This window comes from Hypanus sabinus, chromosome 10, assembly GCF_030144855.1.
Source record: "Hypanus sabinus isolate sHypSab1 chromosome 10, sHypSab1.hap1, whole genome shotgun sequence".
NCBI classification, from domain to species: Eukaryota; Metazoa; Chordata; class Chondrichthyes; order Myliobatiformes; family Dasyatidae; genus Hypanus; species Hypanus sabinus.
In genome coordinates, this window is record NC_082715.1 from 12,849,912 (window position 1) to 12,863,184 (window position 13,273).

The 13,273-nt window shown below is 38.2% G+C and overlaps 1 protein-coding gene across 1 annotated transcript in view; it reads right to left on the reverse strand.

The window, feature by feature from the left end:
• Positions 1 to 13,273, reverse strand: part of nt5dc1 (5'-nucleotidase domain containing 1) — a 619,201-nt gene that overhangs the window by 533,157 nt on the left and 72,771 nt on the right. Inside the window, exon 6 of the mRNA XM_059981450.1 lies at positions 9,795 to 9,876. Within this exon, the coding sequence (XP_059837433.1) occupies positions 9,795 to 9,876 (82 nt within the window). The remainder of the gene's footprint in view (positions 1 to 9,794; positions 9,877 to 13,273) is intronic.

Here is a 13,273-nt window from a genome sequence, read left to right on the forward strand (position 1 = left end):
AAACTCTGACCCTGTGTTCTGGACTTCCCCAACATCGGAAACAATCTTCCTGCATCTAGCCTGTCCAATCCCTTTAGAATTTTATACGTTTCAATAAGATCCCCCCTCAATCTTCTAAATTCCAGTGAGTATAAGCCTAGTCGATCCAGTCTTTATTCATATGAAAGCCCTGCCATCCCAGGAATCAATCTGGTGAACCTTCTTTGTACTCCTTCTATGACAAGAATGTCTTTCCTCAGATTACGGGACCAAAACTGCACACAATACTCTAGGTGCGGTCTCACCAAGGCCTTGTACAACTGCAGTAGAACCTCCCTGCTCCTGTACTCAAATCCTTTTGCTATGAATGCCAACATACCATTTGCCCTTTTCACCGCCTGCTGTACCTGCATGCCCACCTTCAATGACTGGTGTACAATGACACCCAGGTCTCGTTGCACCTCCCCTTTTCCTAATCGGCCACCGTTCAGATAATAATCTGTTTTCCTGTTCTTGCAACCAAAGTGGATAACCTCACATTTATCCACATTAAATTGCATCTGCCATGAATTTGCCCACTCACCTAACCTATCCAAGTCACCCTGCATCCTCTTAGCATCCTCCTCACAGCTAACACTGCCGCCCAGCTTCGTGTCATCTGCAAACTTGGAGATGCTGCATTTAATTCCCTCATCTAAATCATTAATATATATTGTAAACAACTGGGGTCCCAGCACTGAGCCTTGCGGTATCCCACTAGTCACTGCCTGCCATTCTGAGAAGGTCCCGTTTACTCCCACTCATTGCTTCCTGTCTGCCAACCAATTCTCTATCCACATCAATAACATACCCCCAATACTGTGTGCTTTAAGTTTGCACACTAATCTCCTATGTGGGACCTTGTCAAAAGCCTTTTGAAAATCTAAATATACCACATCCACTGGCTCTCCCCTATCCACTCTACTAGTTACATCTTCAAAAAATTCTATAGGATTCGTCATACATGATTTTCCTTTCACAAATCCATGCTGACTTTATCCGATGATTTCACCTCTTTCCAAATGAGCTGTTATCACATCTTTGATAACCGACTCTAGCATTTTCTCCACCACCGATGTCAGACTCACCGGTCTATAATTCCCCGGTTTTTCTCTCCCTCCTTTTTTAAAAAGTGGGGTTTCATTAGCCACCCTCCAATCCTCAGGAACTAATCCAGAATCTAAGGGGTTTTGAAAAATTATCACTAATGCATCCACTATTTCTTGGGCTACTTCCTTAAGCACTCTGGGATGCAGACCATCTGGCCCTGGGGATTTATCTGCCTTTAATCCCTTCAATTTACCTAACACCACTTCCCTACTAACATGTATTTCCCTCAGTTCCTCCATCTCACTAGACTCTCGGTCCCTTACTATTTCTGGAATAATAATAATAACAATATTATTAATAATAATAATGCATTAGAACAAAAAAGAATTTTAGCTTGCATCTTACTGAACACATACATTGAGAGAAATATATGCAGCAGGTCAACAATTAGACATTGCACCTCAGCTCACACTTTCATTCTTACACTTCCTGAACATATAAACTAATTACACTGGAGCTTGGAAAGTCCCATTATGAACTTAAGCAAACAGGGTATACAACTGGACACTTTTTAGAAATTACTGCTAAAGCGTATTCACTTTTCAACAAGTGACATGGCCAGTAGATATTTGCCATGCTTAACTGTCCTTAAGGAGGTTTTAAGCCACCTTCTTGAACCATTGCAGTTCAAATGTTCTGGTGAACTTGCTCAAGAATGTTGTTTGGTATGGTGTCTTCTCATACATCAGCTGCCCTTGTCCTTTTTCATAACAGAAGAAGGTGCTGGTTTGGAAAATGCTGTCCAGCAGGTTTGTAGATGATGCATTGATGACAGAGGGAATAAATGTTCAGGATGATGGATAGGGTGCCAATCAAACACCCTACTTAGGCCTGGTGTTAAATTTCTCGAGCACTTCTGGAGATGTATCAATCCAGGCATGTATTAAGCATCATAGCACTCCCCTGAAAGGTTTTAGGGTTTCAGGAAAGTCACCTACTACTATATAGCTGGCATCTGATCTCTTCTCATAACAACATTACTCATATAGGTAGACTACTTACTTACTTACTTAGATATATGGCATGGAACAGGTCCTTCCAGCACGACAAGCTGCACCGCCCAGCAAACCATCTAGTCTAATCAGAAGACAATTTACAATTTAAAATTAACTCTCTAACTAGTATGCATTTGGAATATGGGAAGGAACAATAGCACCTGGAGGAAACCCACACACTCACTGGAAGGATGTACAAACTTCTTAAAGATGACATTAGAATTGAACTCCAAACTCAATGCCCCATGCTGTAATAGTGTCTCGCTAACCACCATTGTGCCCCATTTGAGATTCTGGTCAAGGGATGTTGATGGTGGGTACACCAGCAAAAGTACTGTCATTGAACATCAAGAGTGTTTAGAGAGACTTGCTCTTGTTGGAGGTAGTCATTGGCAGGCAACTTTTTTGGGGCAAATATTCCTCGCCTTTCACCCTAATGCCCATACTTACTGTTCATTATGCCACTGGCATTTAGGGCAGCAATGTAAGTCCTCCCTCTGTATCTGTATCGAAGGATTCTTCATTGCTTCAAAATTCCGCAACATTTTTTTTGACCAGTCAGGGTCAAATCTGCAGGGCTGATGGACCATACTTTCTGACCCCTACCCTTTGACCTGTTTGGCATGGGTGACCCTAACAGGAGCCCAAAGCATAAGGCCCTGACTCTGGCCAACATAGCTCTCTAGGTTATTGAAGTGTGCAAGCCTCCAACAAGGTTGTGGTCTTCTTGGAGGCCTAATGCCCTTGCCTGAACATTATCGAAGTCATGCTCAAGTAGGTGTCATCTGAGGAATTGTGTCTTGAATGGAACATTGATTGATAAAACAGCTTAAAATAGCCGGGCCTAGGACACTGACCAAAAAAATCTCAACCTGGTCACTGAATGAGAAATAGAGAATAATTAAGTATTGATTTAAATAGATTAATTTATATTAACCTAGACACAAGTAGAGAGTGAAATAATGAAACTGTGGCCATGTGAGAGATGGTAGAAACAAAGACAGACAAAGATGTTGCTTGGACTAGTAATGTCAAAACTATACCATAACTGAGTACAGTTGTTGTCTAGCATGCAAATGTAGCAACATCATATCCTTCAAAGCTAATTGCAATGGTACATCTCACTCTGCCATCACAACCTTCTTCAAGTCAGTGTAAACTTTAATAATTGATAAATAATAGCATCATTAGTCTTCTCAATATTTTCATCATAAAACCTGCCCTATTATTTAAGTACAAAGCATACAGAAAGTGGCAGATCATTGATTTTATTTGACAGGTTCATGTTATATTTCTTTTGCTGTTTTTTTGCAGTATATTAACTATTCTTTAAAAACTATGTCCTCAGACCTTAGGACAGGTGACCATACTTCTACTAATTTCATGGGAAAAGCTAGCACTGGTCCTCAAGTTAAAATCCTCAGCTAGGGAAAGGCTAATTTCAATGGCATTTTTCTGCCACTATTTTTACCAACAAGATAAATGAAATCATTCCAATTTTTGACAAGTGTCTCAATTCATCTACAGTTGGAAATTTGCACAAAATGATTACCATTTTCATCTGTATAACAATTATTATTTCTCAATATGATCCATTGCATTTAGAATTTTGAAGTGTTTAAGATCCAGTAAGTACAGAAAAGAGCTCTACTCTTCTATAATTGTACTATTTGATTGTGTTTATACTTAGGTCAAATGAAATAGGAATGCCGCAAATACAGATTATATTCAGTGCAGTTACTTAAGTATTCAATGTCTTGAAAAGCTATAAAAGTTTAATCATTTCAAGGTTTATTAAATCAGCCAGCTGGTGGCATCCACACTGGACTTCAAGGTGAGTGGTCTGAGGTTCGAATCCGGCCAGCTCCTTCCATGATTTCCATGATTGCTGGGTTGAACATCAATCTAGCAACTCAGCCTCATATGAAACAGACAAATCATAGCATTATAGAATCATAGAAATCTACAGCACATTACAGGCCCTTCAGCCCACAATGTTGTGCTGACCACTGATGTAACCTACTCAAAAAACTGCCTAGAATTACCCTACCGCATAGCCATTTTTCTAAGCTCCGTGTACCTACCTGACAGTCTCTTCAAAGACCATAATGTATTCACCTCTACCACTGTCGCCGGCAGTGCATTCCACACACCCACCACGCTGTGTAAAAAACTTACCTCCAACATCCCCCTTGTATGTACTTCGAAGCACCTTAAAAATATGCTTCCTCGTGTTTGCCATTTCAGCCTTGGGAAAATGCTTAAGAAACAGCAAGGTTACAACCAATTCACCACAAGGCACGGAGAAGGAACCAAAAAAAAAAGTTTATTAAAGCCAAATGGTCAGAAAATATCTTAGTGTTTAAGAACCTGTAAATACTGCCTACTAAAAATAAACTCCTATAACAGGTAACGATCAGCCATATATGACTCCAGCTCAAGTAGTTTTAAGTCAGAGTAAGAAAGCTGTGTAGTAATGAGGATGCAGCAGCTACTAATAAAAATGGTTAGCACTGAATCATTCTTTCCTGATTACATAGTTATTCAAAAGAATCAGAAAAGAATGTAACAAGACTCATTTAGTCAAACACACTTTGTGGAAAGACAAAATAGTAACAAAATAGTACATGTAAAGATAAAATAACTTTTCTGGCTTATACCATATTTCTTAATAAATCTGAAAAAGATAATACACTAGAAAGTATTATCTCCAGGGACTATGAGCATAAGTAGTATCAGAGGAGATTACAGAACAAAGCTTAAGAATTCGCTATGGAAACAAAAGAAGCAGTGTTTTTATTTTATTTATTTTTATACTGAAAATAATGTTACAAATTTAGAAAGCTCCTTGATGTCTGTCTCCTGTCTGCCTAGTAGGCTATCCCAAGGCCTCTGGATCCAATTTCAGAATCAGGTTTAATATCACCGGCATGTCATGAAATTTGCCGACTTTGCAGCAGCAATGCAATGCAATACATAACAATAGAGAAAAAAATGAAACATATGCACTGTATATATGTATAAATTAATAGTTAAATTAAATACAGCAAAATAAGAAGTGAGATAGTGTTAATGGGTTCAATGTCGATTCAGAAATCAGATGACAGAGAGGAAGAAGCTGTTCCTGAATTGTTAAGTGCATCCCTTCAGGCTTCTGTACTTCATTCCGGATGGTGGCAATGAGAACAAAGCATGATCCAAAAGTCTACTTACATATCCTAAAGAATGTCATGTTATTCAACACTTGAATTACTCTTTTTACTGTGGTTGTCACTAAAATACCTAAGATTCACCAAGCAACAGCCAAAAGGACTATTAAGTGATGATCATGCAACATCAATACTAAGTAGATGTGGTGTAATTACAAGGCAGGTGGAGCTGCATGACAAACAGACTGGTTGCTTTGTCTACAAAATAAACAACTCGAAGCACCATTGCATGTAGGCGCCCACAAGTAATTTGTGCCTTGAACAACCTGATAGAATTCAGCCCATTAATAAGTATTAACAAATGTTGATTCCACTTTGTCCTTACAGACAAATAATATTTTCATTGCTACCAGTCAAAACTTATTAATATGGGCAAAGCAAAATGAGAGCATTGGGTACTTACTTTTCTAGACCTGCTTTGTCCAGAGAGGAATTGTGAATAATTAATTCTGTACATCCTTCTGGTGTACAGTGACGGACATTGACAATTAAGGGTGGGAAACAAGCAAAGTTCAGCAAGTTAAAATCTGATAAACTTTTAAAATTATAAAACAGGTTTTCCTCATTTGTCGTGTATCAGCTTCAACATTAACAGGAACATCTGTATTTTTTTCTCCAAATCTACAGTTTTCAATTATTTTATACTTATTTAAGCAAGACAAACACTTCAAGGTTTCACATACATTTATGTCGCACATGCTACTTCAGGCTCACCAAGATTTGCGAAAAGTACAGCAGTTATTATAGATTTTGTTTTGTACTTCAGAAGTTTAGCAATGAAATAATCAAGAAACAACAATCAAGCTCAAAATCAGATTTATTACCACTGACTTCAATGGGAAATTTATTTTTTAAATGGCAACAGTACAGTGCAAATACAAAAAATTACTGTAATTGTCAAGAATAAATAAATAGTTCAAAGAACATAATGACAAACTGGTGTTCATGGACCATTCAGAAATCCAATGGCAGAGGGGAGGAAGCTGTTTCTGAATCATTGGTGTGGGTTTTCAGGTCCCTGTACCTCATTCCCAATGGTAGTACTATGAAGAGAGCATGTCCTATTGGTGAGGAACCTTAATGATGGATGCCACCTTCTTGAAGCACTGACGCTTGAAGATATCTTCACTGGTGGGGTTGTTTATGCCCTCAATTAACTGAGCTACCCACTGCAGTATCTTACAATCCTGTGCATTGAGGCCTCCATACCAGGTATGAGGCAGCCAGTCAGAAGGCTCACCACCATACATTCATAGTCTTTGGTGACATACTGAATTCCTCAAACTCCATTCTAATAAAGTAGAGCCACGAGTGTGCTCCCTTTGAAATTGCATCAATATGTTGGACTCAGTATTGATCCTCCAAGATGCTAATGCCTGGAACTTGAAGCTTTCCACTACTGACACCTCAACATGTTTTTTCCACGTCTCCCTTCTTGAACTCCATAATCAACTCCTTTGTCTTGCTGACGTTGAGTGGAAGCTGATATATTGTTATGGTACCAGTCAACCAGTCGACCCATCTCACTCTTACATGCCTCCTCATCACCATCTGAGATTCCACCAGCAACGGTGATTGCATTGGTGAATTTATAGAGTTTCGTTTAGTCTCATACTCATGAGAGTAGAACAGTCTGTTAGGCACACAGCCTTGTGGTGTGCCTTCCCCCATTTAATTGTTACTTTAATAAACCTGATTATTAATTTGTAAATACATTATCCAAAAATTTAAAAATGAATCTTACATCAATTCCACCCCATAAATTACATTGACTCCAAATATTCATAGGTTCATTTTATTTTCAAGGTACGCATGTACAACTCCAGATAGCCATGAAATACAGAAAAAACATGGGCTTACTGAAAGAAAAGACATCAACTCCACCCCCCACCCCGGCACAAAAATGAAAAAGAAAAAAAACTCACAAACCCCGAACCCCTCTCCCTTGCAGAGAAAAAAACAGCGACAATAACATAAAATCCCCAAACCCCTCCTCTTCAGAAAAACAGTGACAATGCCTCAAATTCCCAACACCCTCCTCCTCAGAAAAAAAGGTAACAACAGCAGCAAGTCCCCAACCCCCTCACTCGCAGCAAAGAACAGTGAAAATATCATCACATCAGAGAGTAAACACATTCTCCAAAAGAAATAAATTTGGATCAACTTAATACTAGATGTAATGTGCCTAATACTTGTAAAGCATATTACTAACTTGTTCATTTGTATCTCCATTATTTGCAAAAGTGCTAATTCCTTGCATAAAGGTCAAAGGCTAGTTCCCCACTGACTCATGGAGCGGTGAAGCAAAACCTGCTTTGAACCATGGTCACTACTCCTAGTAGCCTATTAAGTCCCTTGTGCTTGTAGGTATATCTAGAACTATGTATTTTATTAACCTGAATGTAAAGTAAATACACAAACATGAGAATATCTGCAGATGCTGGAAATCCAAAGCAACACACACTAAATGCTACAGGAACTCAGCAAGCCAGGCAGCATCTATTGAAAAGAATAGTGACAGGATATAATCACGAAATGTTATCCAACAAGACAAGCCCTGCCTATAAAACAACTGAATAAAACAAACATCTCTCTACACCACTGCCTGACGCCAAGCTGGTTGACAATTACGTCTAAAGCTTCATAGTTTTAACACACAAAGCCCCAGCATTTTGTGTATATTGAAAAGTCAATACAGATTTGCCAGTGTTAATTTGCTGGAGAGATGTCCTGATCATAAAATGTGAGGTTCTTAATGGTGGAAAGACATAATCATGAGATGTTATACAACATAATCACCTACAGACAAGCCCTGCCTATAAAACAGCTGAATAAAACAAACATCCCTTTTAACCACTACCTGAAGCCAAGCTGGTTGACAATTACATCTTAAACTTTAAAGTTTTAACTAGAACAACCATTCAGATATTCACAAATAATTCAAAATATAACATTAATTAATGGTTAGTTAATTCCTTGTCTTTGCTCTCTATTGGAACAAATGGACTCAGTGTTCCTGTGCCAGGTCTCATCTGGTAAACCCTTGGAAACTGCAACATTCACTCTCTGTTTCTTCACCGGGCTCCACGGATAAAACCACAGCAAAGTACAGCCAACAAGTTCAGGACATTAGCATTCATGTAGAATCCACAAAACTATGCAACTTGCCAGCATTCCCTAGCAAGCTCCAGTCCATTGAGAACTAGAGCAATATGGTAGGACCCAACAAGTGTACATATTTGACATTTAAAAGGGAATCAAAAGTGCTAATTTTCATATATGCTTGTCTCTTCATCAGGATTTCCTCCTTCAGTGTGGAGAGAACAACTAAGAATCAGATATTTTACAAAGTATTAAGTATTTGACCTCATTCACAACAAAGCTCTCCAATTTCCTACTATAACCCTAACAGTGTTCGACCATTATTGCCTGAACATGGATAACATCAAGCCTGTTATCTGGTTTGATATATTATGACATAATAATGTTTTAACCATATTTACAAATAAAGTTCACCAAGTCAAACCAAAAACCAAACTCAATATGCTTTATCAGCAAATATGGGCACTTAGAGTTGGAATATCCCTGGGAGGTTGTAATCATGAAGGTCCACCCATTCTCTTCACAATCAAATAATTTTGTACAAAAATAAATGAAAGCAAACAAAAATGAGCCAAAGGAAATGAAAGAACTCATACAATGATGAAATTTAGGATTCAAAGTTTTCAACAATCATTCATGCACAAGGTATTATATTCTTAAGCATTTGCAATCACATCAAAGTGTCAAGTTTATAGAAGCGTATACTGATGTGCCAAACAACAACTAGCCAAAGAAAATGCAATAATTTTTTTAAAATCCACTTAACAAGTTAACAACAGAAAATTGATATTTATTGCTTATCTAAAATTAAATTATAATGAGCCAAGATATAATCAAACATGGGGGCATATAATACAAACAAAAATCAGATATAATGCCAAGAAATTAATCAATTGCGCACACACTTCTTCAATCTATTGAGTGAAAAGTAAACAGTGCATCACAATTAAATCATTCTCAGATAAAAATTAACAAGAATTCCACCATCGTGTTTTATTGTATTACTAGAATAAACAAAAAGTGGAAACTATTCCTTTGTAAATGTCAAAATTACTTAAATCAGTACTTTTTCACATGACATAACTGACTTGTACAACAGCACACGATTTAATGCATTTGACATCTGATGCAAAGGTCCTTATTCACAAGGTATGTCAAATGTATTATCAAAACTGGTCCTGAAAGGAGATCCAATCATAAAACTATATAGAACAGCAAGAATAGCCAAGCTTCAAATAGTCTTCAAACCACCAAATAAAATTACTGATACAATATTCATCTGAAATATTGCCACATCAAGACCTATTTGCCACAAAATTTGTGAGTAATTGTGTATTATTAAGAGGAAATAATGTCTTACCTTTGAAGGCAGAAGCTTTGTAATTGAATTCAATGGAAGCAATAACATCCTTCCAGAATTCATATTTCTTCACATTTCTATTCTGTGAAAAAGCAATGATTTAAAGTTTTAACAACCTGCTCAATGGTTCAATTATTAGTGTTCTCACAAGCAGCTAAGATCAAGTTAACTGTATTTAAAAAGTGGATACATGATCTGAAAGATTGAAAGTTAGAAATCACTCCATTAAATGGTTCCAGCCTTTATAGGTAGCGTATATGTGTTCCATGAGTATCCAAAATGAAGGATCAGATTAAATCTATTACACAGCAAGTACCTCCCGTAACAATTGACAAATGTACCCCATCCACAATATTTGCAAAAACCTACTCCTCATAATTAGAACTTTGAGGTTGTGGAACACAACAGGATGAATGAGATCAAAGCAAATCAATACACATTGCATTACTGTCCTCTAATGTCAAGATGAAACCACACTCAGGTTGGAGGAACAATACCTTATATTCTGTCTGGGTAGCCTCCAACCTGATGGCATGAACATTGATTTCTCTAACTTCCGTTAATGCCCCTTCTCCCCTTCTTACTCCATCCCTTATTTATCTATCTATAAAATCCATCTATCTATCTATCTATCTATCTATCTATTTATTTATTTATTTATTTATTTTCCCCCTTTTTTTTCTCTCTCTCTCTCTGTCCCTCACACAATCATTCCTTGCCTGCTCTCCATCTTCCTCTGGTGCTCCCCTTCCCCTTTCTTCCTCCCTAAGCCTCCCGTCCCATGCTGCTCTCCCTTCTCTAGCTTGCCCTTTTGCCAATCAACCTCCAGCTCTTAGCTTCATCCCTCTGCCTCCTGTCTTCTCCTATCATTTTGGATCTCCCCCTTCCCCTCCCACTTTCAAATCTCTTACTATCTTTTCTTTCAGTTAGTCCTGACAAAGGGTCTCGACCCAAAACATCAACTGTACTTCTTCCTATAGATGCTGCCTGGCCTGCTGCGCTCCACCAGCATTTTGTGTGTGTTGCTTGAATTTCCAGTATCTGCAGATTCCCTTGTGTTTACATTATATTACAGTTAATTGGAAGACATCGGAACCAGTACTTCATGGCCCAATTACAGCTACCACAATTAGCTGAAGTTTCATGAAACTAGGTAAAAAGGTATTAAAAAAAATGTTTAACTGGTCAACAAATTATGTACTTAAAAGGAATATAGAATAAATTAGAACATTGCCAATATTACAATAGCACTAGAACTGTGTATTAATTCCTAATTGTTATCGATGGTGGAATTCATGCAGTATATGCCACATTCTGTTGATTGACTGTATAGCTATTTACAGATCCCGCATAGTCAGCAATGGGTAGGCAACCACCTCCCTGAATATGCTCCAGTTTGTGTTTTCGGAACAGTCCTGTAATGTTGAAGTGGTTTTTTCTGGCAAGATGTTTATCTCCCTTTGAGCTCCACCCACCGTAGCAATCACCTATTCTCCAAATTGTCATCAGCGAAACGCTACAAGTCCATCATCACCAGGATGACACATCATCTCCGAAGGTTTCCTGTAGCTAACCAGCTTCTCAACAAAACTCACCCAGGTGTAATACCCTAACAGTCCCTGCACGACATCCGTTAAATGGTCTTTCCTGCTCTCCTTGTTCTGTTGATTCCTTTAATCAGTAGTCTGCTTGCAGAAATTTAGCATAATAGATAAGTGGCAAGAGTATACAAAACAGGAGTGAGGAGCAACTTTGTAAAGACCACCATGTTGGTGTAAATCAGGGCGAATATGTTCTCAACTCTGGAAGCAAAGTCAACATGCTGACAGAATTTAGGCAGGACTGTTTTTAAATTAACATGGTTGAAGTTAACGAACTGGCTAATTTTACAAGTTTCGGCAACTTACTTTGATCTTGTGCAATATCTGCCCGCCACCCCAATGCAGGCAGTCAGAGGCTCTCCACAGTACATTTGTGGAAGTTTTTGAGTGTTTTAGGTGACAAACTAAATCCCCTCAAGCTGCTAATGAAATATAGCTGTTGTTTTGCCTTCTTTATAGGTGCATCAATATGCTGTGTCCACATTAGGTCCTCAGAGTTACTGATACCCAAGAATTTGAAATCGGTCACTCCTCCACTTCTGATTCCTCTATGAGGATTGGTTTGTGTTTCCTCATCTTACCCTTTCTGAAGTCCATAATCAGCTCTTTGGACTTGCTAACATTGAGAATGGTATCAACTTGGAGATTAATACTATCAAGACAGTGGAAATGAGGACTGACTTCTGCCAACAACACCCTGTGGTCGAGTTATTCAAATTCCTAGGAACGATCGTTACCAATGAAATGAAGTGGGCCAAGCATGTTACGCTCATCACCAGGAAAGGTCAACAGAGATTGCTCTTCCTACGCCAGCCTAGGAAATTCAACACCTTGGGGCACACCCTGATGAATTTCAATTTAGCCATTATTGGGAATGTTGCAACCAGCTCAATCACTGTTTGGTTTCACATCACCTCCTCTCTCTCGATTGCAGTGAGTGGTCCACTCAGTGGAGAAGATCATTGACTATCAGCTACCAATTACCAGAGCAAAGAAAAAAGCTGAAAAATTACTGCTGACTCCACCCACCGTGGCAGTCAACTATTCTCCAAATTGCCATCAGCGAGACACTACAAGTCCATTAACACCAGAAAGACAAATCATCTCCGAAGGTTTCCTTTAGCTATCCAGCTTCTTAACAAAACCCACCCAGGTGTAATAGTTAACTGTCCCTGCAGAACATCCGTTAAATAGTTTCTCCTGCTCTCTTTGTTCTGTTGACAATTAATTTCTCCGTTCATATGTTCATGTTTATTTCAGTTTGATTATTGACATTTGTGTTAATTGGTGATTGCTCAACAATTATTTGCATTATTATCTTGTAAATTGTTGGTTGCTATTGTGTTCTCTGTTATGGTATTGTCGTGATTTATGCTTGGCATTGAACCACAATCAATTCTGGTATGTTGCACATACTGGCAATAAAGTGGTTCTGATTCTGATTCTGAAAGGAAGAAGAGCGTTATAATATTTTTAGTCCCTGGGATTTGTGCTTAGAAGCTCTTTGACTAGTTACAAGTAATCAAATATTCAAAGATGTTCTACAAGTTGGGATGTGCTACCATTGTACATTTGTAATTCTGCAAAGTTACCTGACTATATTTAAAATCTTGAGATTAAATAGGTGATTAAATACACTGTAACTGCAGTTAATTGTTCATTGTTATCTTTGTGTTTAAAAGGTATAAAATATTGTGTTACGACTGTGAAATGTTCTTAAGACTTTCTCCCCAGAAGTCCTGCTGTGTGATTAAAGACTCTTATACTTGCCAATTACAGCTTCTGTGTGGTTCTCAAGAACATTTAGGAGTTTGTCCAAGGTACATTTGTGACTCGCTATGTGGCCAGCAACTTCAATAGTCTGAGGGACTGCATATT